Here is a 22,931-nt window from a genome sequence, read left to right as displayed (position 1 = left end):
TCTCTCTCTCTCTCTGTGTCTCTCATGAATAAATAAATAATATCTTAAAAAGAAATAAATGTTATATTCCTCAAATTTTGATGTTTTTTCTTTTATTGTTTTACATTATAGTTTACTTTTAAACCCAAGGGTTATTTATTACTGTGTCTTTGCTTTCTAGACATAATGGCATATACAGTTGAGCACCATAGGTTTGAACTTACTGATCCAGTTATATGGAGATTTTTTTCCAACAAATACACTGAAGCACTGTAAATGTATTTCTCTTATGATTTTCTTTTTAAAAAAAAATTTATTTTAGAGAGATACAGAGAGAGAGTGCGAGCAGAGGGAGAGGTAGAGAGGGAGAATCTTGAGCAGACTGTGCTGAGCCTGATGTGGAGCTCTATCTCAGGACCCTGAGCTCCACCTGAGCTGAAACCAAGGATTGGACACTTAACCTATTGAGCCATGATTTTTAAAAAAGATTTTATTTATTTATTTATTTGATAGAGAAAGAGAGAGGGAGAGAATAATCAGGGGGAGCAGCAGAGGGAGAAGGAGAAGCAGGCTTTCTGCTGAGCAGGGAACCCAATGTAGGGCTCTATCCCAGAACCCCGGGATCATGACCAGAACTGAAGACAGGTGCTTAACTGACTAAGCCATTCAGGTACCCCCTTTAATGATTTTCTTAATAATATTTTCTTTTCTCTAGCTTACTCTTGTAAGAATTCAGTATATAATGCATGTAACATGCAAAATGTATATTAATCAACTCTTCACGTTATTTGTAAGGCTTCTGGTCAATAGTAAAGTTTTTAGTGAGTCAGAAGTTATACTCATTTTTGGGATGCCTGGGTGGCTCAACGGTTGAGAGGCTGACTCCGCTCAGAGCGTGATTGGGCTCTCTGTGGGAGTCTGCTTCCCCCTCTATGTCTCTGCCTCTCTCTGTGTCTCTCATGAATAAATAAGAAGTTATACTCAGATTTTTGACTGTGCAGGGGGAGAGGTTAGTGTCCCTAATGCCATCTTGTTGGAGGGTTAACTGTACTTTAAAATTTTTCCTTTTGTTATTGTGTAGTATTTTTTTTATGAACTCTAGCAATAATTCAAAGGATGTCTTACTTTTCTCACATTTAAATTTGTGTCATATTAAATTGAATCTAAGATACTATTGATAATAAGGTACAACAGTATTTTATGTTCTAAGAAAGAAAAATAAGTTGGAATTAAACCATGACTAGTAATTTCTAATCACTTAGAATTTTTATTTTGCACTTACTGACAGAGTTCTTTTAAAGGTAGTTAGGCACGTTAGATTTTTATCACATGTAATTCTTTGTAAACATAAAAAGAAAGCTATGTATATGAAATAAAATGGTTAATATTTTCCTAGATCATCACCACTGCCACCTGGTCACAGTAATTGTAAATTGTTCCTGGTTATACAATGCATCCAAATTTCAAAGATGTTAAAATGTAAAAGATGTAGATCTTAGAATCAATGAATCAACAAGATAAGATATATTTTAATATTAAATGTTGAAAGCTATATTTTTTGTAAACCAAGTAGAAGTGAAGTATATGGGTATTACATCATGATTTCCATAATTTCTTTGAGAGGCAATTAAATAAATCATTCTGATTTGAGGGAATTAAAATACTCTGTTTGCATATAAAGTCTCAAAGAAAGAAGTTAATCTTTTCTGTGATAGATGTTGAGGCTAATAATGATTGCATGAAAATTGAATCAACCAATCATACCAATAAAGACACTCTTGTTTCTTCTCCTTTTAAGGCAAAAGCAACAACCATCAAAGAAGCTCTGGCCAGATGGGTGAGTATATGAATTTTTACCTCTTTTAGAAACCATATAAGGAGAATTTTTGGATGGTTATTTAAATCTGACCATTCAATACAAGGAATCTTTGTGATACTGGAACTATTTAGCTGTCTTGACTGTGGCAGTGGGTATGTGAACCTATGCAAAGTGATAAAATTGTATACACTTAATAACACATACAAGCCTATTCACACTTGTGTATAAATGAGTACTAGTAAAATTGGGAAAGTCTGATTAAAATCATGGATTATGTCAATATCAATACTCTACATGTCTGTCAGCGGATAAGTAGATAAAAAATGTGTACATATACAGAGTGGAATATTATTCAGCCACAAAAGGAAGAAAATTCTGCCATTTATGACAACATGGACAGACTTTGAATATATTATGCTAAGTGCAATAAGTCAGACAGAGAAAGACATACTCTATGATCTCACTTATATGTGGAATGTAAAAAAGCTGAACTCATAGAATAGAATGATTTCCAGGGATTGGGGTGTGGGGGAAATGGGGAAATGTTGGTCAAAGGGTACAAATATCCAGTTATAAGGCAAGTTCTGGAGGTCTAATATAAAGCATGATGACTATAGTTAATAATAATGCATTATATACTTGAAAGTTATTAAGAGAATGGATCTTAAATATTCTCAGCACCAAAAAAAAAAATTACGTGAGGTGATGGATGTATTAGGTAACCTTACTGTGTTAATCATTTTGCAATATATATATATCAAATCACCTTAAACTTATACAATGGTACATGTCAATAAAGCTGAAAAAATACTAAAGCTTATATTAATGTTAGAAAGGAAACTACATTATAAAAAACATGAAATAAATATAAACTATAAATATTTTGTGTTTTAAAAATGTTTCTAAAGATTTTATTTATTCATGAGAGACACAGAGAGAGGCAGAGACATAGGCGGAGGGCAAAGTGGGCTCCCTGTGGGGAGTCTGATGTGGGACTCGATCCCAGGACCCTGGGATCACGACCTGAGCCAAAAACAAAGGCAGATGCTCAACTATTGAGCCACGCAGGTGCCCCTAAACTATAAATATTTTTAATAAAATGTTCTATAAAATTTGACCAGTTGTAATTCAGCATTATAAATAGAATTTCCATAGAGTATAGAGATGGCTTCTCAATTTCTATGCCCAGTCATAACTTTTTTGTGGCTGTTATCAATAGTTTTTAGTATAATAATGTACTTTTTGCTTTTGAAGCTGAGCTTTGAATCAAAAGTCTTTCAGGAGACTTGGAGTCTTTCCTAGGGAATATAGGGTGGATAGGATAATGATATTTGAATTCTTGGTTTAGTGTTTATAAACTTCTATGTACTTTGCATTTAAAAATTCATTTCTGGGGATCCCTGGGTGGCGCAGCGGTTTGGCGCCTGCCTTTGGCCCAGGGCGCGATCCTGGAGACCGGGGATCGAGTCCCACATCGGGCTCCTGGTGCATGGAGCCTGCTTCTCCCTTTGCCTGTGTCTCTGCCTCTCTCTCTCTCTCTCTGTGTGACTATCATAGATAAATCAAAATTAAAAAAAATAAAATAAAAATTCATTTCTGTTTAGTTAATGAAAAATCTGTTTTGTTAAAGAAGAAAAGTACATATAGGAAAAGCTTAGTATTGATTAAATTTTCTTTGAATCACGGGATCCCTGGGTGGCGCAGTGGTTTAGCGCCTGCCTTTGGCCCAGGGCGCAATCGTGGAGATCCGGGATCGAGTCCCACGTCGGGCTCCCGGTGCATGGAGCCTGCTTCTCTCTCTGCCTGTGTCTCTGCTTCTCTCTCACTGTGTGCCTATCATAAATAAATAAAAAATTTAAAAAAAAGAAATATATATATTTAAAAAAAATTTTCTTTGAATCAGATTTTAAGACTTTATTTACTTATAATAACAAGTGGGTTGCTTTTTTGTTTTGGGTTGTAGGTTCTATTTCTATTTTTTATGTTATAAACATAAATCTTTGACTTTATATTTGAAGACATTAAGCTCACTCTTTCACTGGTTAACCAGACATTTATTGAGGATCTACTATGTATCAGTTTCCCTCTCATAACTCACAAATATATGGCACAAAAATGAGTGGATGTGATCTTTTTCTTTTACCTTACTGTGTATTTTCTAGTATTGATGTGTTATGATTTGATTTTTAAACATAAGTCTTTGTGTGTCTTTTTTTTTTTTTTTAAGATTTTGTTTATTTATTTAAGAGAGAGGGATCCCTGGGTGGCTCAGCGGTTTGTAGCCTGCCTTTGGCCCAGGGCGCGATCCTGGAGACCCGGGCTCGAATCCCACGTCGGACTCCCGGTGCATGGAGCCTGCTTCTCCCTCTGCCTGTGTCTCTGCCTCTCTCTCTCTCTCTCTGTGACTATCATAAATTAAAAAAAAAAATTATTTAAGAGAGAGAGGGAGAGAGAGATAGCAAGGAAAGCATGCATGCCAGCACAAATGGGGGGAGAGGGAGAAGCAGGCTCCCTGGTGACCTGGGAGCCCGACATGGGGCTCAATCCCAGGACATTGGGATCATGACTTGAGCCAAAGGCAGACACTTAACCGACTGTGCCACCCAGGCACCCCCTTTGTGTGTCTTATATTGCTTGATGTTATAGAAAACATAGGAAAGCAAAGGAAATGGTCTCTGCACTTTAGGAGCTTCCTGTTTTGTTGGAGAGAGAGAACTAACTTTAAGTATTGATGTACTTTGAAAATATTATTGGGCAGCATATATTGGTAACTAAACTTTAAATTGTGTACATAGTACTGAAAATTTAAGATAGAATTTGTTAGTAAATTATTGTAGAGCAAATAGCTTTGACCTCAGCTGTGTTGTGAGGATATCTTCCCAAATTCTTGATATTTTGGTGTTCTGAGACTGAACCATGTATAGAAAAAGCAAGATGGGATGACAAAATAGTTGATCTTACAGATCTAAATCTGATATTTAAGAAAAGGGTGCTTAGGGACAAAGAATTCTTTCCAAGAAAATGATGTGGTTGTTGTTGTGTTTTGTTTTGTGTTTATTGATAGTCTCTTAAAGGATTTTAAATATTACAGAAATAAAAGTTATTTTCTTACTCCTCTTTTCCATTTGGTTGGGACCTAACAATAACTTATCTGAGCCTCTGAGCCAGCCATATAGAAAGCCTAGTTATTAGGGTCAGTTAGTAGGTGTCAGTAAGGAATGCACAGAATTCTAAAATTCTTTTTTTTTAAAGCTTTTTTTTTTTATGATAGTCACACAGAGAGAGGCAGAGACACAGGCAGAGGGAGAAGCAGGCTCCATGCACCGGAAGCCCGACGTGGGATTCGATCCCGGGTCTCCAGGATCTCGCCCTGGGCCAAAGGCAGGCGCCAAACCACTGCGCCACCCAGGGATCCCTAAAATTCTTTTTTTTTAAGATTTTATTTATTTATTCATGAAAGAAACAGAAAAGGCAGAGACATAGGCAGAGACATAGGCAGAGGGAGAAGCAGACCCCTTGCAGGGAGCTTGATGCGCGACTCAACCCCAGAACTCCAGGATCATGCCCTGAGGCGAAGGCAGACACCCAACAGCTGAGCCACCCAGGTGGCAGAATTATACAATTTTAATAATTGTTTTGAAATAAACATTGAAAAGCCTAAGGATATTCTGGACTTTTTTAGTTCTGTATTACAATCAGATTTCTTCCAAATTAATTTTTATCATAGGAAGAGAAAACCAGTCAGAAGCCTTCCGAAGCCAAAGAGATAAAGCTTTATGCTCAGATTCCCCCTATAGAGAAGATGGATGCATCCTTGTCCACACTTGCTAATTGCGAGTAAGTTCTCTTGTCTTTTTTCCCTTTCTTTTCAACATACACAAACTAGAAAAAAATGTGTTTATTTTCTGTGATCTTCATTTCTTTTTTTGTTTGTTTGGTTAATGTAATTCTCCCTTTGGCAAGGCTAAACATAAAAGATTACTGGTTTGTGGGACACTAATAAAGTAAACCTGTGCAATATAGTATTTTTTTACAGTAAAATTTTTATAGTGTGCCTGGAAAATAGAACTTTCCTTGTTGCTTGAAAGAAACTAAATAACACAATAAGATTATTATTATTATTCTGTTGTAAAATCTGATACTTTCTCTAATAGCAGTCAGTACTATACTTACCAGAGGCTTAAGAGATATGGTTTTAAATTTTTTTCCAAATTATAAAAATACATTTTAAAACATTTTCAAAATATAAAAAAGCACAAAGGAAAGGAATTAATATCAACCAAAACTGCACCATCTTTTGAGAACAAGTGTGAGCATTTTGATATAAAGCCTTCTAATTTTTTTCCTAATTGGGATCAAATTATACTTATTATATTGTAATTCTATTTTCCACAACTTTCAGTTCAGGTCTATATTAATTCCTCTTAACTTATTTTCTAAATATTCTGTGTACTTTTTAGCAAGGTTCTGTGGCTAATTTGAGATAATTATGCCATGATACCTTGTGACCATGCTCTCAGGTTTCAGTGTCTCTTCTCAGAGCTGTAGAATGTTATTAGTATCATTTGGGGTTCTTTCTGATTTATTCAAGCTGTGTGTTACAAAGTGTAGTGCACTGACTACCTATATAAGAATCTCCTTATGCAGGAGATAAGTCCCACCCCAAATTTATAGAAACAGAATATCTACTGCTGAAACCTAGGACTCTGTAATTATAATAAACAACTTAGACACATAATTTGTGAATCCATGCATTAGACTAATATTTGTCTTTCAAATGAAAAGGAAAAGCAAACATACTTAGTTATTGTATGCAACTTATCCTTTTTGATGACAGTAGAATGTATTATTTTTTTCAAATATTATTTATTTATTTATTTATTTATTCATAGAGACCACACACACACACAGAGGCAGAGACTCAGGCAGAGGGAGAAGCAGGCTCCATGCAGGGAGCCCAATGCGGGACTTGATCCAGGGTCTCCAGGATCACGCCCTGGGCTGCAGGCGGCGCTAAACCGCTGAGCCACGGGGGCTGCCCCCAGTAGAATGTATTATATAAAATTCTACCTCAGATTTTTTTTTGGTTTCAAAAGCATGATTTCAAAGAGCACTGTTTCAAAGTGGTCAAATATCTTTTCATCACCAAGTCATCTCAAAGGCAAACATTTGAGAAGGTTTTGTACCTAGTACCAAAGTACCATGGAAACTGCTTGGAAAGAATCATCCTATTCATATTTTTGCTGACAATCCCTTTGGGCAGATTGCCTAAACAGCAATTAAAGAATTCATTCCCAATCATGTTTTCAGATTTAAGACACTCCATTTTTCACTGGTAGTTGTTGGGAGTTGGGGATTACTAGAAAATATACAGATTTGACCAATAATTTACACTGTACATAATTGCTTTTGTAAAAACATGAATAATAATTCTTCAGATCATACCTGAAAGGATAAGATCACATGCTCTAGAGTCAGTTTTTTGGGGGTTTTAAATTTGGCTCTGCCCCTTTCTGGCAGTGTAATATTAGCCAAATTGCTTAATATCTTTGTACTTCTGTTTACTCATTTGTAAAATATGGATGATAATAATAGTACTCATTTCACAGGATTGTTATGATAGTTAAAACAGTTTATGTAAAGTACTTAGAAGAGAACTGGGCCTACACTGTGTTCAATAAAATTAGCTTTTATTATTTTTTTCATGAAATATACTAAAATAATAAATATTTTGTCAAGAAAGAAAAACTAAGAATGTGTACTTATATTCCCTTAATTTTTTTTCTTTCTTTTTTTGGTAAGTAGGCTCCACACCCAGTGTGGAGTCCAATATGGGGCTTGAACTTGTGACCTTGAGATCAAGACCTGAGCTAAGATCAAGAGTTGGATGCTCAACCAACTGAGCCCCTAAAAAAAAAATTTTTTTTAAGATTTTATTTATTTATTTGAGAGAGAGAGAACAGAGGGAGACAGAGAGGGAGAAGCAGACTTCCTGCTGAGCATAGAGCCCAATGTGGGGCTAGACCTCAATACAGGGCTTGATCCCAGTACCCTGGAATCATGACCTGAGCTGAAGACAGACACTTAACTAACTGAGCCACCCAGGTGCCCTCCCAAATTTTTTATATAATTAAATTATGAGTAGAAAAAACTTAGACAAATATATACAAACCATTAAAAGTAGTTCTCTCTGGGGGAATCTGTGGAGTGGTTAGGATTACATATGACTTTTTCAATATACATTTCTGAATGATTTATATGAGCAAATAAATATCTTTGCACATGCATATAGATAGTTCTGCTTTTTATCAAAAGGGATTATATAAAATGTATTGTTCTGCTAGGTGATTTTTTAGCTTGACCATACATCATAGACATCTTCCCAAGCTGGTATCTGGAGCCCGATTTTACTGTGTTAGTGACAGCATAGTTTTTCATTATCTATCCCTCAGTTGCCTAATTTTTATAGATTTTTCCCTATTCTTTTGCTATTACAATAATACACTTAAATAATCTAGCTTATATATCTTTTGGCATTGGTATTAGTATTTCAGTAGGGTGTATTCCTAGAAATGAATTGCTGGGTCAAAGAATACATGCATTTAAAACATTTAATAGTTAACACCAAATTACCTTCAAAAAGCCTTTTCTTTTGAATTTTATGCGATGAATACGTATTAATCTTTATAATCAGAAAAGAAGTATGAAGATTTCAAAATGAAAGACTACATACCATGTCTGACAAGGAATAAAGGATTCAGCGTAAACGTGACTGAAATATTATCTTGTATGGGCATTTGAGGAATAATTTCCAATGTACTATTTACTTATTTGTTTATTTGATACACCATTTAAAATTGTTTTGTATTAATTCAAATTTTCCCTTGTTCTTTTAAAGGAAGCTTTCACTGTCTACAAACTGCATTGAAAAAATTGCCAACCTCAATGGCTTAAGTAAGTGATCCACAGTAACAGATGGTTCTTGGATTTTCTTTTTATTGGAATAAACATTCCAGAGACACTATGTAATCCCAGAAGCTGGCACCTGTTTTAACCACAGTAATTGTCAGATGACAGAGAGAATATATAAACCATGTGTCTTAAATTTGGTTATCCAAAGAAAATTAGAACACAAGATCTAAACATTTTAAAGACATGTTAAAGCTTTTATAGAGTTAGAATTAGGTAGAAGAATTTGATTTTTTATTATATATCTTTTGTTCAAATTTGTTTTGTGTTTCATATTTATTATATTATAATTTTAATTCCTCACTATCCTTGTTTTTCTTGTGTTCCTTATCTGTGATAATTGCATTGCCACCATCCCAGTTGCCAAGGGCTCTGACTCCAGCTAGTTTCCTATGATTGCTGAAACTTGGTGGCTTAAAACAACAGTTCTGAAAAATAAAGTTAACTTTGATACCATTTTTTTATAGAGATACCTTGATTTTGGCCCGCTGAAACCAATTCCAGAATTGTGGCCTCCAAAACCGTTTTTTGTTGTTCCCGTTATTTTTTTTTATCAAAAGGGATTATATAAAATGTATTTTTCTGCTAGGTGATTTTTTAGCTTGACCATACATCATAGACATCTTCCCAAGCTGGTATCTGGAGCCCGATTTTACTGTGTTAGTGACAGCATAGTTTTTCATTATCTATCCCTCAGTTGCCTAATTTTTATTTATTTTTTTGTAGTTGTGGAGACTAGAAGTCTAAGAGCAAAGTATTGGCAGGATTGAGTTCTGGGCCTCTCTTGGCTTATGGATGACCATCTTTTCCCTTGGTCTTTTTTTTTTTTAGATTTTATTTTTATTTTTATTTATTTATTCATGAGAGACAGAGAGAGAGGAGAGAGGCAGAGACACAGGCAGAGAGAAAATCAGGCTCCACACAGGGAGCCTGATGTGGGACTCCATCCTGTGACTCCAGGATCATGCCCTGGGCCAAAGGCAGGCGCTCACCGCTGAGCCACTGGGGCGTCCCTTCCCTTGGTCTTTAATGGTCTTTCCTCTGTTTCTGTCTGTGTCCTAATCACCTCTTATAAGGGCACCAGTCATATTGAATTTTACCTAAAATGATCTCATTTTACCTTAATTACCCCTTTAAAGTTCCTGTGTTCAAATACAGTCCTATTATGAGGTACTGAGTGTTAGGACTACAATGACATGGATTTGGGGATTGGCGGGGGGATAATTTCAGTCCATAGCATGGGGTCATGTTTCAACAGTTAAAGCATTTTGCATGAATTAGATCACTCTTAAAAATACTTTGTCCCGAACATTAAATGTTTCTCATAACAGAATTTAAAATAATTCATTAAATTAATTAAAACAAAATTTATATAGCCATATATGCCTGGTATACACATGCACATACAAATACATACACACACATCATTTATTGTGTACTTACCATGGATTAAGCATTGTGCTAAATGTTTTAGACGATTATTTCATTTAAACCTGATATTCGGGGATCCCTGGGTGGCGCAGCGGTTTGGCGCCTGCCTTTGGCCCAGGGCTCGATCCCTGAGACCTGGGATCGAGTCCCACGTCGGGCTCCCGGTGCATGGAGCCTGCTTCTCCCTCTGCCTGTGTCTCTGCCTCTCTCTCTCTCTCTCTCTCTCTCTGTGTGTGTGTGTGACTATCATAAATAAATTAAAAAAAATAAAAAAAACCTGATATTCTTTTTTTTTAAGATTTTATTTTAGAGGGAGTGTGAGCAGGGGTGGAGTGGGGTGGGTGGAGGAGCAGAGAGGGAAGAGGGGAAAGAATTTCAAGCAGACTCTGCTGAGCACAGAGCCTGACACAGGGCTCTATCTCTTGAGAATGAGACCATGACCTGTGATGAAACTAAGAATCTCACCTGACTGAGCCACCCAGGTGTGCCAATCCTGATATTCTTTTTGTTGTTGTTGTTAATTTTAAAAATTTAAATTCAATTAATTAACATATAATGTAGTATTAGTTTCAGAGGTCTAGAGGTCAGTGATTCATCAGTCTTATATAACACCCAGTGCTCCTTACATCACATGCCCTCCCAAATGTCCAGCACCCAGTTACCCCCTCCTCCAATCCCCTCTCCTCCAGTAACCCTCAGTTTGTTTCCTATGATTAAGAATCTCTTATGGTTTGTCTCCCTCTCTGATTTTGTCTTATTTATTTTTTCCTCTCTTCCCCTATGATCCTCTCTTTGTTTCTTAAATTGCTCATATAAGCGAGACCATATGCTTGTCTTTCTCTGGATAACTTATTTCACTTAGCGTAATACACTCTAGTTGCATCTATGTCATTGCAAATGGCAAGATTTCTTTTTGATGGCTGAGTAGTATTCCTTTGTGTATATACTTCATTATCCATTCATCTGTCAATGGACATCTGGGCTCTTTCCATAGTTTGGCTATTGTGGACACTGTTGCTATAAACATTGGGGTGGAGGTGCCTCTTTGGATCACTACGGTTGTATATTGTGGTGAATACCTAGTAGTGCAATTACTGGGAATTACTGGGTGGGAGGGTCCAATCCTGATATTCTTATAAGTTAGATATTGTATTTCCTCATTTTACGTATGGTGAAACTGTGATTCAAAGAGGCTTGGTTGCTTTCCTAGAGAGCTGGGATCAGAACTCAGTTAATTGAATTTGTTTTTATTTTTTTTTATTTTTAAAGATTTTTTATTTATTCATGAGAGAGACAGAGAGAGAGGCAGAGACACAGGCAGAGGGAGAAGCAGGCTCCATGCACTGGGAGCCCGATGTGGGATTCGATCCCGGGTCTCCAGGATCGCGCCCTGGGCCAAAGGCAGGCGCCAAACCGCTGCGCCACCCAGGGATCCCTTGAATTTGTTTTTAACTATTGAATTGTGGATGTTGTAAAACAGTACAATCTAATAGAGCTATCTGCACCTCCCAATATGGTTGCCACAACCCACATATAGCTGTTAAACTTTTGAAATGTGGCTAATGTGATTGAGAAACTGAATTTTAAATTGTATTTAATTTTAATTAATTTAAATTAAATTATTAATTGTAATTAAATTACGTGGCTAGTAACTGCCATATTGGACAACATAATCACAGAGGTTACATTGTGAAAACTAAATGTAGAACTTATACATAAGTAATCAACATTTTTTAAAAATTTTTATTTACTTATGATAGTCACACAGAGAGAGAGAGGCAGAGACACAGGCAGAGGGAGAAGCAGGCTCCATGCACCAGAAGCCCGATGTGGGATTCGATCCCCGGTCTCCAGGATCACGCCTTGGGCCAAAGGCAGGCGCCAAACCGCTGCGCCACCCAGGGATCCCCTCAACATTTTTTTAGAATAGAAATTAGGTTTCTGGGCAGCTCAGGTGGCCCAGCGGTTTAGTGCCACCTTCAGCCCAGGGTGTGATCCTGGAGACCCAGAATCAAGTCCCTCGTCGGGCTTCCTGCATGGAGCCTGCTTCTCCCTCTGCCTGTGTCTCTGCCTCTGTGTGTGTGTGTGTGTGTGTGTGTGTGTGTGTGTCATGAATAAATAAATAAAATCTTTTTAAAAAAAAGAAAGAAATTAGGTTTCCTTTATTTTGCTAGAAATCTTTTTTTTTAATTTTGAAAAATAACACATGCACATGGTTTTATGCAAAAACTTTAAAAAGGTTACAATGGAAACTAAGTTTTCCTCTGATCATAAAGCAACCACTGTTTCTTTCTTTTTTTTTTTAAGATTTTATTTATTTGTTCATGAGAGACACAGAGAGGAGGGTGTGCAGAGACATAGGCAGAGGGAGAAGCAAGCTCCCTGCAAGAGCCTGATGAGGAACTCAATCCCGGATCCTGGGATCAGGACCTGAGCCACAGGCAGATGCTCAGTCGCTCAGTCCAGGTGTCGCACAACCACTGTTTCTATTTTTTTCCAGAAATAAAGCCATCCTTTTAGAACATACAAATAAGCATTTTTAAAGCAAGTCACAATCTAATTATTTAAAAGATTGAAAGCAAAAGATTTTTTAAATACTAATTCATTTGATTTCTCTTTTAATCCTCTCTGGAATGAGGTAGGCTATACATAAATATGTTCCTATTTTCTAGTGTGAGTCCTTATACTATAGTAGATTTGAAATATATATGCCTACAAACTTAAAAGTTCAAATCTTCTTTACTGGTATTTTATCCCTGAAATATTTTTACTAGCCAGCAATTTAAAACTATACATTCAAAATAGCTAACGATTTGTAAATTTAGTATTGTCATGATATGAAATTATAGTTGTATGTTACCTTAGTAATAAATAGGTTAATCTCCCACTTGAATACCACTTTTTATTAATACAGCCTTTCTTACTCATTATATAAGTATATTTATTATATAAAATTTATACTTTATTATACTAGATTTATAACAGTTGTAATATGATTCTCATAAACAAAAAATTGTTTTTTTTCCACTGCAGAAAACTTGAGGATATTGTCTTTAGGAAGAAACAACATAAAGAACTTAAATGGACTGGTACGTTGTTCTTTATTTCTTTAAAAAAACATGCACTTCTTTTTTTAATATATGGGTAATATTTGTCCACTGCATAAACTTTACAAAATAGAAAAGCAACTATAAAAGGTACCTATAGACCTGTGCAGTTTAAATATTGCTAACTTTTAAAAAAAATATTTATTTATTTGAGAGAAAGAATGTGTGCAGAGGGAGGGGCAGAGAGAGAGGGAGAGAAGGTCACAAACAGACTCCACCTTGAGCATGGAGCCAACACGGGGGCTCAACCACAATCCCAGGATCACAACCTGAGCCAAAACCAGGAGTTGGATGCTTAACTGACTGGGCCACCCAGGTACCCCGTAAATATTGCTAACATTTCGATGGTTACCTTTCTTGCCTTTTTTCTATTCTTTGATGGGTATGTAGAAAATGAAATCATACTATACATATTGTTTTGCATTTCTTTTTTTTCACTTCACATATGTGAAGATCATTTTTTTCATGTCATTCATTCATTTAACAAATTCATTCAATATATCTCCTGAATGCCTACTTTAAGCCATGTTTAAACTCGTAGGAGTTTTCAGATTTTTTTTTTTCAGATTTTATTTTTAAGTAATCTCTACATGGGGCTTGAACTCACAACCCTAAGATCAAGAGCCACATGAGCCAGCCAGGTGCCTCAGTTTTCAGAATTATTAAATGCATTTTCTCTTAGTTTGACCTTCATCTTTTTACTTTATTTGTAGTTGCCAAATGGAGTTTTAAAATTTGTCAAATTTGTATGTCAAACTTTATGACTTCTATGTTTTGTATCTTATATAAGAGGTCTTTACATCTAGATTATAAAATTATAAAAAAATACTCCTGTATTTTCTTCTAGTACTTCTATAGGTTTTTTTTTTTTTTAGTATAAATTTGTAAAGTTTGTATCTTTAATCAATCTGGAGTTTATTTTTGTATGGTGCATGAGGCAGTTATAAAACCTTATTTTTTTCTTTAAATGGTTAAGCATATATTGAAAAATCTCCTTTTCCCATTGTAAATGCCACTGACTAAACTCTGTGTATGCATAGGTTGGTTCCTGGATGGCCAAGTTTCTTTCTATTTGTTGTTTTACTTATATATTCCAGCTCCAATATCATGCTACTTTAATTTTCTTTGTTTGTTTGTTTGTTTATTTATTTATTTATCTTTTCTTTAACTTTATAATATGTTTTGATATTATTTGAGTAAGTCCTCTTTGTTCAAAATGTTTGTTGGCTCTTGAACATTTACTCTTCAAGTAAATTTGAATATCAGTTTATCAAGGTCATAAAAATAAATTTCCTTTGGAAGTCTTAGAATTATATTGAATTTATGGATTGATTTGGAGAAAATTGATATCTTTGTAATAATGAGACTTCCCTTACAGTCAGATTTATTCAGATTTTTTATGTCTTTCACTATAATTTTATAGTTTTAATTCCTGTAAGGCCTGTATACTTCTTACAATAATGTATTCCTAGGTAGTTTATAGTTTTTGTTTCTTTTTTTTTAAAGATTTTATTTATTTATTCATGAGAAACACAGGAGAGAGAGACAGAGGCAGAGACACAGGCAGAGGGAGAAGCAGGAGCCTGACATGGGACTCGATCTCGGGTCTCCAGGATCACACCCCGGGCTGAAGGCGGTGCTAAACCGCTGAGCCACCCGGGCTGCCCTAGTTTTTGTTTCTATGATGAATGAGGTAATTTCTCTCTAATCACTTCCTGTTTATAATATAAAAGCTATTTTTTTTGTATATTTATCTTGTAATCAACTACCTACAAATAGTTCTTCACTTTATAAATCAGATCTTCCTAAAGGCTTCTGAGCAACATTATATTATCTAAATGTATTACTTTATGTAAAAAGCAAACAATAATAACAATAATCATCATTTTATGTCGTCAAAAATGGGGTTTTACAGCACTTCATTAAGCTCTTCCCAGTCCTTTTACTTCCATTATAATACTACTTACAGAACAGGCATTTATTTTTTTGTTTTCAATACTCATAATGGTTTGTTGACCTCAATGAAGCATAAACTTTAATAGCTGAAAGGGATCTTAGAGAACTTCTTGTCCAACCTCATTTTTTTTTCTTATCTTTTTTTTTTGTGGAAAAAATACACGTAACATGAAATTTACCATGGTAACCATTTTTAAGTATACAGTTCAATAATATTAAATATATTTGCATTACTGTACCACCATCAACACCATCCATCCCCAGAAGTCTTTTCAGGTGGTAAAACCCATTGAGCAATAACTTCCTTGACCCCTCCCCTCAGCTCTAAAACCCCCATTCTACTTTCTGTGTCTATGAATGTGACTACTATAGTTCCTCATGTAGATGCAATTATACAGTATTTGTCTTCATGTGACTAGCTTATTTCACTTAACATAATGTTCTCAAGGTTCACTGATATTGTAGCATGTATCAGAATTTCTTTCCATTTTAAGGATGAATAATGTTCTATTGTATGTATATACCATATATTTTGTTTATCCATTCATCCATCGATGGACACTTGGGTTGTTTTCTACCCTTTGACTATTAGAAATAATGCTGCTATTCAAATTGGCAAAGAAGAAGTCAAACTCTCCCTCTTCGCCGATGACATGATACTCTACATAGAAAACCCAAAAGCCTCCACCCCAAGATTGCTAGAACTCATACAGCAATTTGGTAGCGTGGCAGGATACAAAATCAATGCCCAGAAATCAATGGCATTCCTATACACTAACAATGAGACTGAAGAAAGAGAAATTAAGGAGTCAATCCCATTTACAATTGCACCCAAAAGCATAAGATACCTAGGAATAAACCTAACCAAAGAGGTAAAGGATCTATACCCTAAAAACTATAGAACACTTCTGAAAGAAATTGAGGAAGACACAAAGAGATGGAAAAATATTCCATGCTCATGGATTGGCAGAATTAATATTGTGAAAATGTCAATGCTACCCAGGGCAATTTACACGTTCAATGCAATCCCTATCAAAATACCATGGACTTTCTTCAGAGACTTAGAACAAATTATTTTAAGATTTGTGTGGAATCAGAAAAGACCCCGAATAGCCAGGGGAATTTTAAAAAAGAAAACCATAGCTGGGGGCATCACAATGCCAGATTTCAGGTTGTACTACAAAGCTGTGGTCATCAAGACAGTGTGGTACTGGCACAAAAACAGACACATAGACCAATGGAACAGAATAGAGAATCCAGAAATGGACCCTGAACTTTATGGTCAACTAATATTCGACAAAGGAGGAAAGACGATCCACTGGAAGAAAGACAGTCTCTTCAATAAATGGTGCTGGGAAAATTGGACATCCACATGCAGAAGAATGAAACTAGACCACTCTCTTGCACCATACACAAAGATAAACTCAAAATGGATGAAAGATTTAAATGTGAGACAAGACTCCATCAAAATCCTAGAGGAGAACACAGGCAACACCCTTTTTGAACTTGGCCACAGTAACTTCTTGCAAGATACATCCACGAAAACAAAAGAAACAAAAGCAAAAATGAACTATTGGGACTTCATCAAGATAAGAAGCTTTTGCACAGCAAAGGATACAGTCAACAAAACTCAAAGACAACCTACAGAATGGGAGAAGATATTTGCAAATAACATATCGGATAAAGGGCTAGTTTCCAAAATCTATAAAGAACTTATTAAACTCAACACCAAAGAAACAAACAATCCAATCATGAAATGGGCAAAAGACATGAAGAGAAATCTCACAGAGGAAGACATAGACATGGCCAACATGCACATGAGAAAATGCTCTGCATCACTTGCCATCAGGGAAATACAAATCAAAACCACAATGAGATACCACCTCACACCAGTGAGAATGGGGAAAATTAATAAGGCAGGAAACAACAAATGTTGGAGAGGATGCGGAGAAAAGGGAACCCTCTTACACTGTTGGTGGGAATGTGAACTGGTGCAGCCACTCTGGAAAACTGTGTGGAGGTTCCTCAAAGAATTAAAAATAGACCTGCCCTACGACCCAGCAATTGCACTGTTAGGGATTTACCCCGAAGATTCAGATGCAATGAAACGCCGGGGCACCTGCACCCCGATGTTTCTAGCAGCCATGTCCACAATAGCCAAACTGTGGAAGGAGCCTCGGTGCCCATCGAAAGATGAATGGATAAAGAAGATGTGGTTTATGTATACAATGGAATATTACTCAGCCATTAGAAACAACAAATACCCACCATTTGCTTCAACGTGGATGGAACTGGAGGGTATTATGCTGAGTGAAGTAAGTCAATCGGAGAAGGACAAACAGTGTATGTTCTCACTCATTTGGGGAATATGAATAATAGTGAAGGGGAATATAAGGGAAGGGAGAAGAAATGTGTGGGAGATATCAGAAAGGGACACAGAACATAAAGACTTCTAACTCTGGGAAATGAACTAGGGGTGGTGGAAGGGGAGGAGGGCGGGGGGTGGGGGTGAATGGGTGACGGGCACGGAGGGGGACACTTGACGGGATGAGCACTGGGTGTTATTCTGTATGTTGGTAAATTGAACACCAATAAAAATTAATTTATAAAAAAAAAAAAAAATAAATAAAACTAAATTAGTATTCAAATGAATAAAACATCACAGACATCTTCAAAAGTTATCCTATCTAAAAGAATTTCTATCTAAAGCGAATTGCTATAATTTATAAGTAATTAAACAGTTTTTCAGTAAATCAGTGAAAGAGTAATAAATTCAGCAAATTGACTTTTGAAGAATTGATCAAATTGGTTATGTGAAATTGATCAAATGGCTATTGACTGAGAGTCCTCACGTGCACATGTAAAACAAAACTAAGTGGCAAAACCTGGAATTGAGACTAAATTTTCTAATCCATGTTTAGTCAGTATTTTTCCTGCTACCTCACACTTTCTAAATTGGAGACATGGGATGGATGGAGATGCAGTGAGATGAATGTATCCAATACACTTTAAATTATTTGAAGACAGATTCCCCTTTTCTGAAACACATATTAGGATATGTTAATTAGGTCCTTGGGAAGAAGATACCAGAATATTAGATGAAGGAGTCTGGTTAAATCACAAAATTCTGATATGAGTGCCAGGATAGACTGATTTTAAAGGTTTTTTTTTTTTTTTCCTTTGAAATGGTTGTTTCTTCTACTCAGAAAGTTGAAACTATGATGAATTGTGGGAGTTGGGATGGCACACAGACTAACTCAAGCCACTTCCTTCTCAGCTTCCCACTGGTTCCACCACTATGGAAAGTGCATTAAAGGATCTTTATCCAGGGTACGCTTATTTTCTCTGCAGTCTTTAAAGGGACAGTTATCAGGACATAGACCTAGGCCCCACATTCTAGATGTTACAATGTGGTTGTAGGTAAATTATTTTGGGATAAGAGGAGATTGAGCATGTAATTGATCCTGCCTAGCATTTTTTTATTTTTAAAGGCAGGAAGGGACAGAGGGGGAGAGAGGGAGAGAGAATCCCAAGCAGGCTCCATGCCCCGTGTGAAGCCTTGACTCATGGCTATATCTCACATATCTGAGATCATGACCTGAGTCAAAATTAAGAATCGGATGCTTAGCTGACTAAACCACCCAGGTGCCTTTCATTTTTTTTAATAAACAGAAATAATCATAACATTTCGTCCTATGTCTATAAAAGAAGGAAGAGTCTTTGTACCACCATTTATTATATCTAGCATTTTAGGAGCCAGTATGATCTTTATACCATAATGGAAAGACTATGGGTTTTATTTTTTTATTATTTATTTATTTTTTTAAGACTATGGGTTTTAAACGAAATTTTATACATCAGAAAAATAAGAGGAATTGATGAATAGATGGTGGATGGATAGTTGTACAGATATGTGATATGAAAAAGTAAAGTGTTAATGGTAGAATCTGGGTAGTAGATACATAGATATTTGTAAAATTATTTCAACTTTTTGCATGTTTGAAAGTTTCCAGGGATGCCTGAGTGGCTTAGCAGTTGAGTGTCTGCCTTTGGCTCAGGGTATGATCCTGGATTCCTGAGATCAAGTCCCACATCAGGCTCCTTGCATGGAGCCTGCTTCTCCTCCCTCTGCCTGTGTCTCTGCCTCTCTTCCTGTGTCTCTCATGAATAAATAAATAAAATCTTAAAAAAAAAAAAAAAAAAGAGGGCAGCCCCGGTGGCTCAGAGGTTTGGCCCGCCTCCGGCCCAGGGCGTGATCCTGGAGACCCGGGATCGAGTCGGGCTCCCTGCATGGAGCCTGCTTCTCCCTCTCCCTCTGCCTGTCTCTCTCTGTCTCTCATAAATAAAAAAAATTTTTTAAGAAAGAAGAAAGTTTCCATAGTAAATATTGAAACAAAAACCCTGAAATTTAGACCTAGCTCTATTATTTGATGGCATTGTGATTGAAATCAAATAACCCACTTTGCCTATCTTAAATGTTATAAAGATCAAATCATATAATGTATAGGGAAATAATTTGAAATTATACCATTCAATAAAAGTGATAAACTAGTGCTATTATTTCCCCCCTTTGGTAATTTCAGTAGCTATTCTTTGTTCAGATCAGTTTGAAGAGAGGAAGAAAAATGTCTACTTGCCTTTTTATTTTTTTTAATTTTTATTTATTTATTTATTTATATTTATTTTTTCTTTCTTTCTTTCTTTATTATTTATTTATTTATTTATTTTTCTACTTGCCTTTTTAATGAGAAAAATGTCCCACACAGTCGTCAGCTCTCCTGCCAGTGGACAGGGGGTTTCAGTTCTCTCTGAAAGCCATTGTCTTTATGTTTATAAGAAAGGAAAAAGTTTCAAAATGAGCTTGTAAAGCAAATTGCTCTGTTTTTCAGGAAGCAGTAGGGGACACATTAGAAGAACTGTGGATCTCCTACAATTTTATTGAGAAGTTGAAAGGGATCCATGTAATGAAGAAGTTGAAGATTCTCTACATGTCTAATAACCTAGTGAAAGACTGGGGTAAGCTGGCTCTTTGCTAACATTCTACCTTCTGTTTCTAGAAAATAGCCCAACAGAGAACAAGATGCAAAATGGGGACATTTCTTTCTAAGCATACAAGGAAATAGCTACAGGAGTTCCTATCTTTCAACTGAATGCTTGAAATTTACATTTAAATATTTATTTTAAATGATTATCATTGAATAGATCCTGGTCTTATTCATTATGAAAAAAATTAAATTACTGTCCAAAGGCTGAATGGAATCATTTTTTACCCTGCCCCCTGAATGGAATCATTTTAAATTTAATAATTCTTGGGTGGAAGATGTATTTGCCATCTACATTACTTTGCTTTTTTATAATACATTATTCATTCAGCATATACTAAAGCCCTCTTAAGTGTTATGATCTGTGCCACCCTCTTGAGATACATAGTTGAATAGGACACTGACCCTGCTTTCAAGGAATTTACAACTTAGTGGAAAAGAGTAGTTTATAAGCGAATAATTATAAAACTGTGTAATGAGTTCTTCCATAGATGTATGAATGCATTGTTTTGAGAATTCAAAGATGAGGGGCACCTAGGTGGCTCAGTGGTTGAGCATCTGCCTTCGGCTCAGGTTGTGATCCCAGGGTTCTGGGATCGAGTCCCACATTGGGCTCCCTGCAGGGAGGCTGCTTCTCCCTCTGCCCATGTCTCTGCCTCTCTCTGTGTGTCTCTCCTGAATTAATAAATAAAATCTGGGCAGTCCCAGTGGCGCAGCGGTTTGGCGCCGCCTGCAGCCTGGGGTGTGATCCTGGAGACGGGGGATGGAGTCCCACGTCGGGCTCCCTGCATGGAGCCTGCTTCTCCCTATGCCTGTGTCTCTGCCTCTCTCTCTGTGTGTCTATGAATAAATAAATAAAATCTTTAAAAACCAATCAATCAATCAATCAATCTTGGGATGCCTGGGTGGTGTCCCAAGCTGAGTGCCTTTGGCTCAGGGCGTGATCCCAGAGTGCCAGATCAAGTCCTGCATTAGGCTCCCTGCGTGGAGTCTGCTTCTCCCTCTGCCTGTGTCTCTGCCTCTCTCTGTGTCTCTCATGAATAAATAAATAAAATCTTTAAAAAATAAAAATAAATAAATAAAATCTTTTTAAAAAAATTCAAAGATGAGGGGCACCCGGGTGGCTTGGTCAGTTAAGCTTCAGACTCTTGGTTTCAGGTCAGGTGGTGATCTCAGGGTTGTGAGATCGAGCCCTGCAAGCTCCGTGCTCAGTGGGAAGTCAGCATAACACTGTTTCCCTCTCCCTCTGCCTCTCCACCCCTCTCTCTTTCTCTCTCTCTCTCAAATCAATCAATCAATCAATCAATCTTAAAAAAAAAAAAAGAGTCCAAAGATGAGGGGCGCCTGGGTGGCTCAGCCAGTTAAGCTTCTGATTCTTAATTTCAGCTCAGGTTGTGATCTCAGGGTGGTGAGATCGAGCCCTGTGACAGGCTCTGCACTTAGTGTGGAATCTGCTTGAGATTCTCTCTCTCTCTGCCCTCCCCCACTCACTCTCTCTAGTTCTCTCAAATAAATAAATCTTTTTTTTTAATTTTTTTTATTTATTTACAATAGTCATACAGAGAGAGAGAGAGGCAGAGACACAGGCAGAGGGAGAAGCAGGCTCCATGTACCGGGAGCCTGACGTGGGATTCGATCCCGGGACTCCAGGATCGCGCCCTGGGCCAAAGGCAGGCGCCAAACCGCTGCGCCACCCAGGGATCCCCACAAATAAATAAATCTTTAAAAAAAAGAATTTGAAGGGTATCCCTGGGTGGCGCAGTGGTTTAGCGCCTGCCTTTGGCCCAGGGCGCCATCCTGGAGTCCCGGGATCAAATCCCACGTGGGGCTCCCGGCATGGAGCCTGCTTCTCCCTCCTCCTGTGTTTCTGCATCTCTCTCTCTCTATCTATCATAAATAAATAAATCTTAAAAAAATATTTAAAAAAAAGAATTTGAAGATGAAGGAATGGGTAGAAACAAAAGGAGTTTGACTTAACCCACAGCATAGAGAAGACCTATCACTGGAGAGCAATATGTTGTTCTTTGTGATTCTGAACCTCATCTCCCTTTCTTATCCCATCTTTAGGCTAGGAGAAAGGTAGAAGAGGTATGTCTTCTTTTCCCCTCCCTTTCCATAATGCCTTCAGAGAATGACTTCATATGGTATAACTTCCCTTACTTCCTTCAAAATCTTAAACAACAAATTGTTTTGAATAGTCACGAACTGAGGCCTAGTGATACTGGAATTCAACTCCAAAAATCGTAACAGAGAAGAACTTGCCATTTTAATATGGAATGCATTCTTTGTGCTTGTAGCTGAGTTTGTGAAGCTGGCGGAATTGCCATGCCTGGAAGACCTGGTGTTTGTAGGCAATCCCTTAGAAGAGAAACATTCTGCTGAGGGGAACTGGATTGAAGAGGCGACCAAAAGAGTTCCCAAACTGAAAAAGCTGGATGGTGAGTGACTCTGGGCCAGCTTGGGGCAATGCTTTCTAAGCATAAGAATTGAATTTGTGACATGGAATCATGAAAAGGAGCAAAACTAAAAAAGAAATAGGTCATCTCTAATCTCAAAAGCCATTTCATTCCATAGGAAATTTTATGGTCCCGGTTTGGGCCAGGGTGAGATGAAAACCTCCTAGGATAC

The 22,931-nt window shown here is 36.8% G+C and overlaps 1 protein-coding gene across 1 annotated transcript in view; it reads left to right on the top strand.

Annotated features, from left to right (window-relative positions):
• Window positions 1-22,931, top strand: part of DNAL1 (dynein axonemal light chain 1) — a 40,449-nt gene that overhangs the window by 6,346 nt on the left and 11,172 nt on the right. Inside the window, exons 2-7 of the mRNA XM_055303928.1 lie at window positions 1,778-1,816; window positions 5,526-5,635; window positions 8,697-8,752; window positions 13,232-13,287; window positions 20,151-20,277; window positions 22,601-22,741. Coding sequence (XP_055159903.1) covers window positions 1,778-1,816; window positions 5,526-5,635; window positions 8,697-8,752; window positions 13,232-13,287; window positions 20,151-20,277; window positions 22,601-22,741 — 529 coding nt within the window. The remainder of the gene's footprint in view (window positions 1-1,777; window positions 1,817-5,525; window positions 5,636-8,696; window positions 8,753-13,231; window positions 13,288-20,150; window positions 20,278-22,600; window positions 22,742-22,931) is intronic.

The sequence above is a fragment of the Nyctereutes procyonoides genome, unplaced genomic scaffold, assembly GCF_905146905.1.
Source record: "Nyctereutes procyonoides isolate TBG_1078 unplaced genomic scaffold, NYPRO_anot_genome, whole genome shotgun sequence".
In the NCBI taxonomy this organism is placed as follows: domain Eukaryota; kingdom Metazoa; phylum Chordata; class Mammalia; order Carnivora; family Canidae; genus Nyctereutes; species Nyctereutes procyonoides.
The sequence above is the reverse complement of the archived record's forward strand: the minus strand, read 5'-3'. Positions and strand labels throughout refer to the sequence as shown.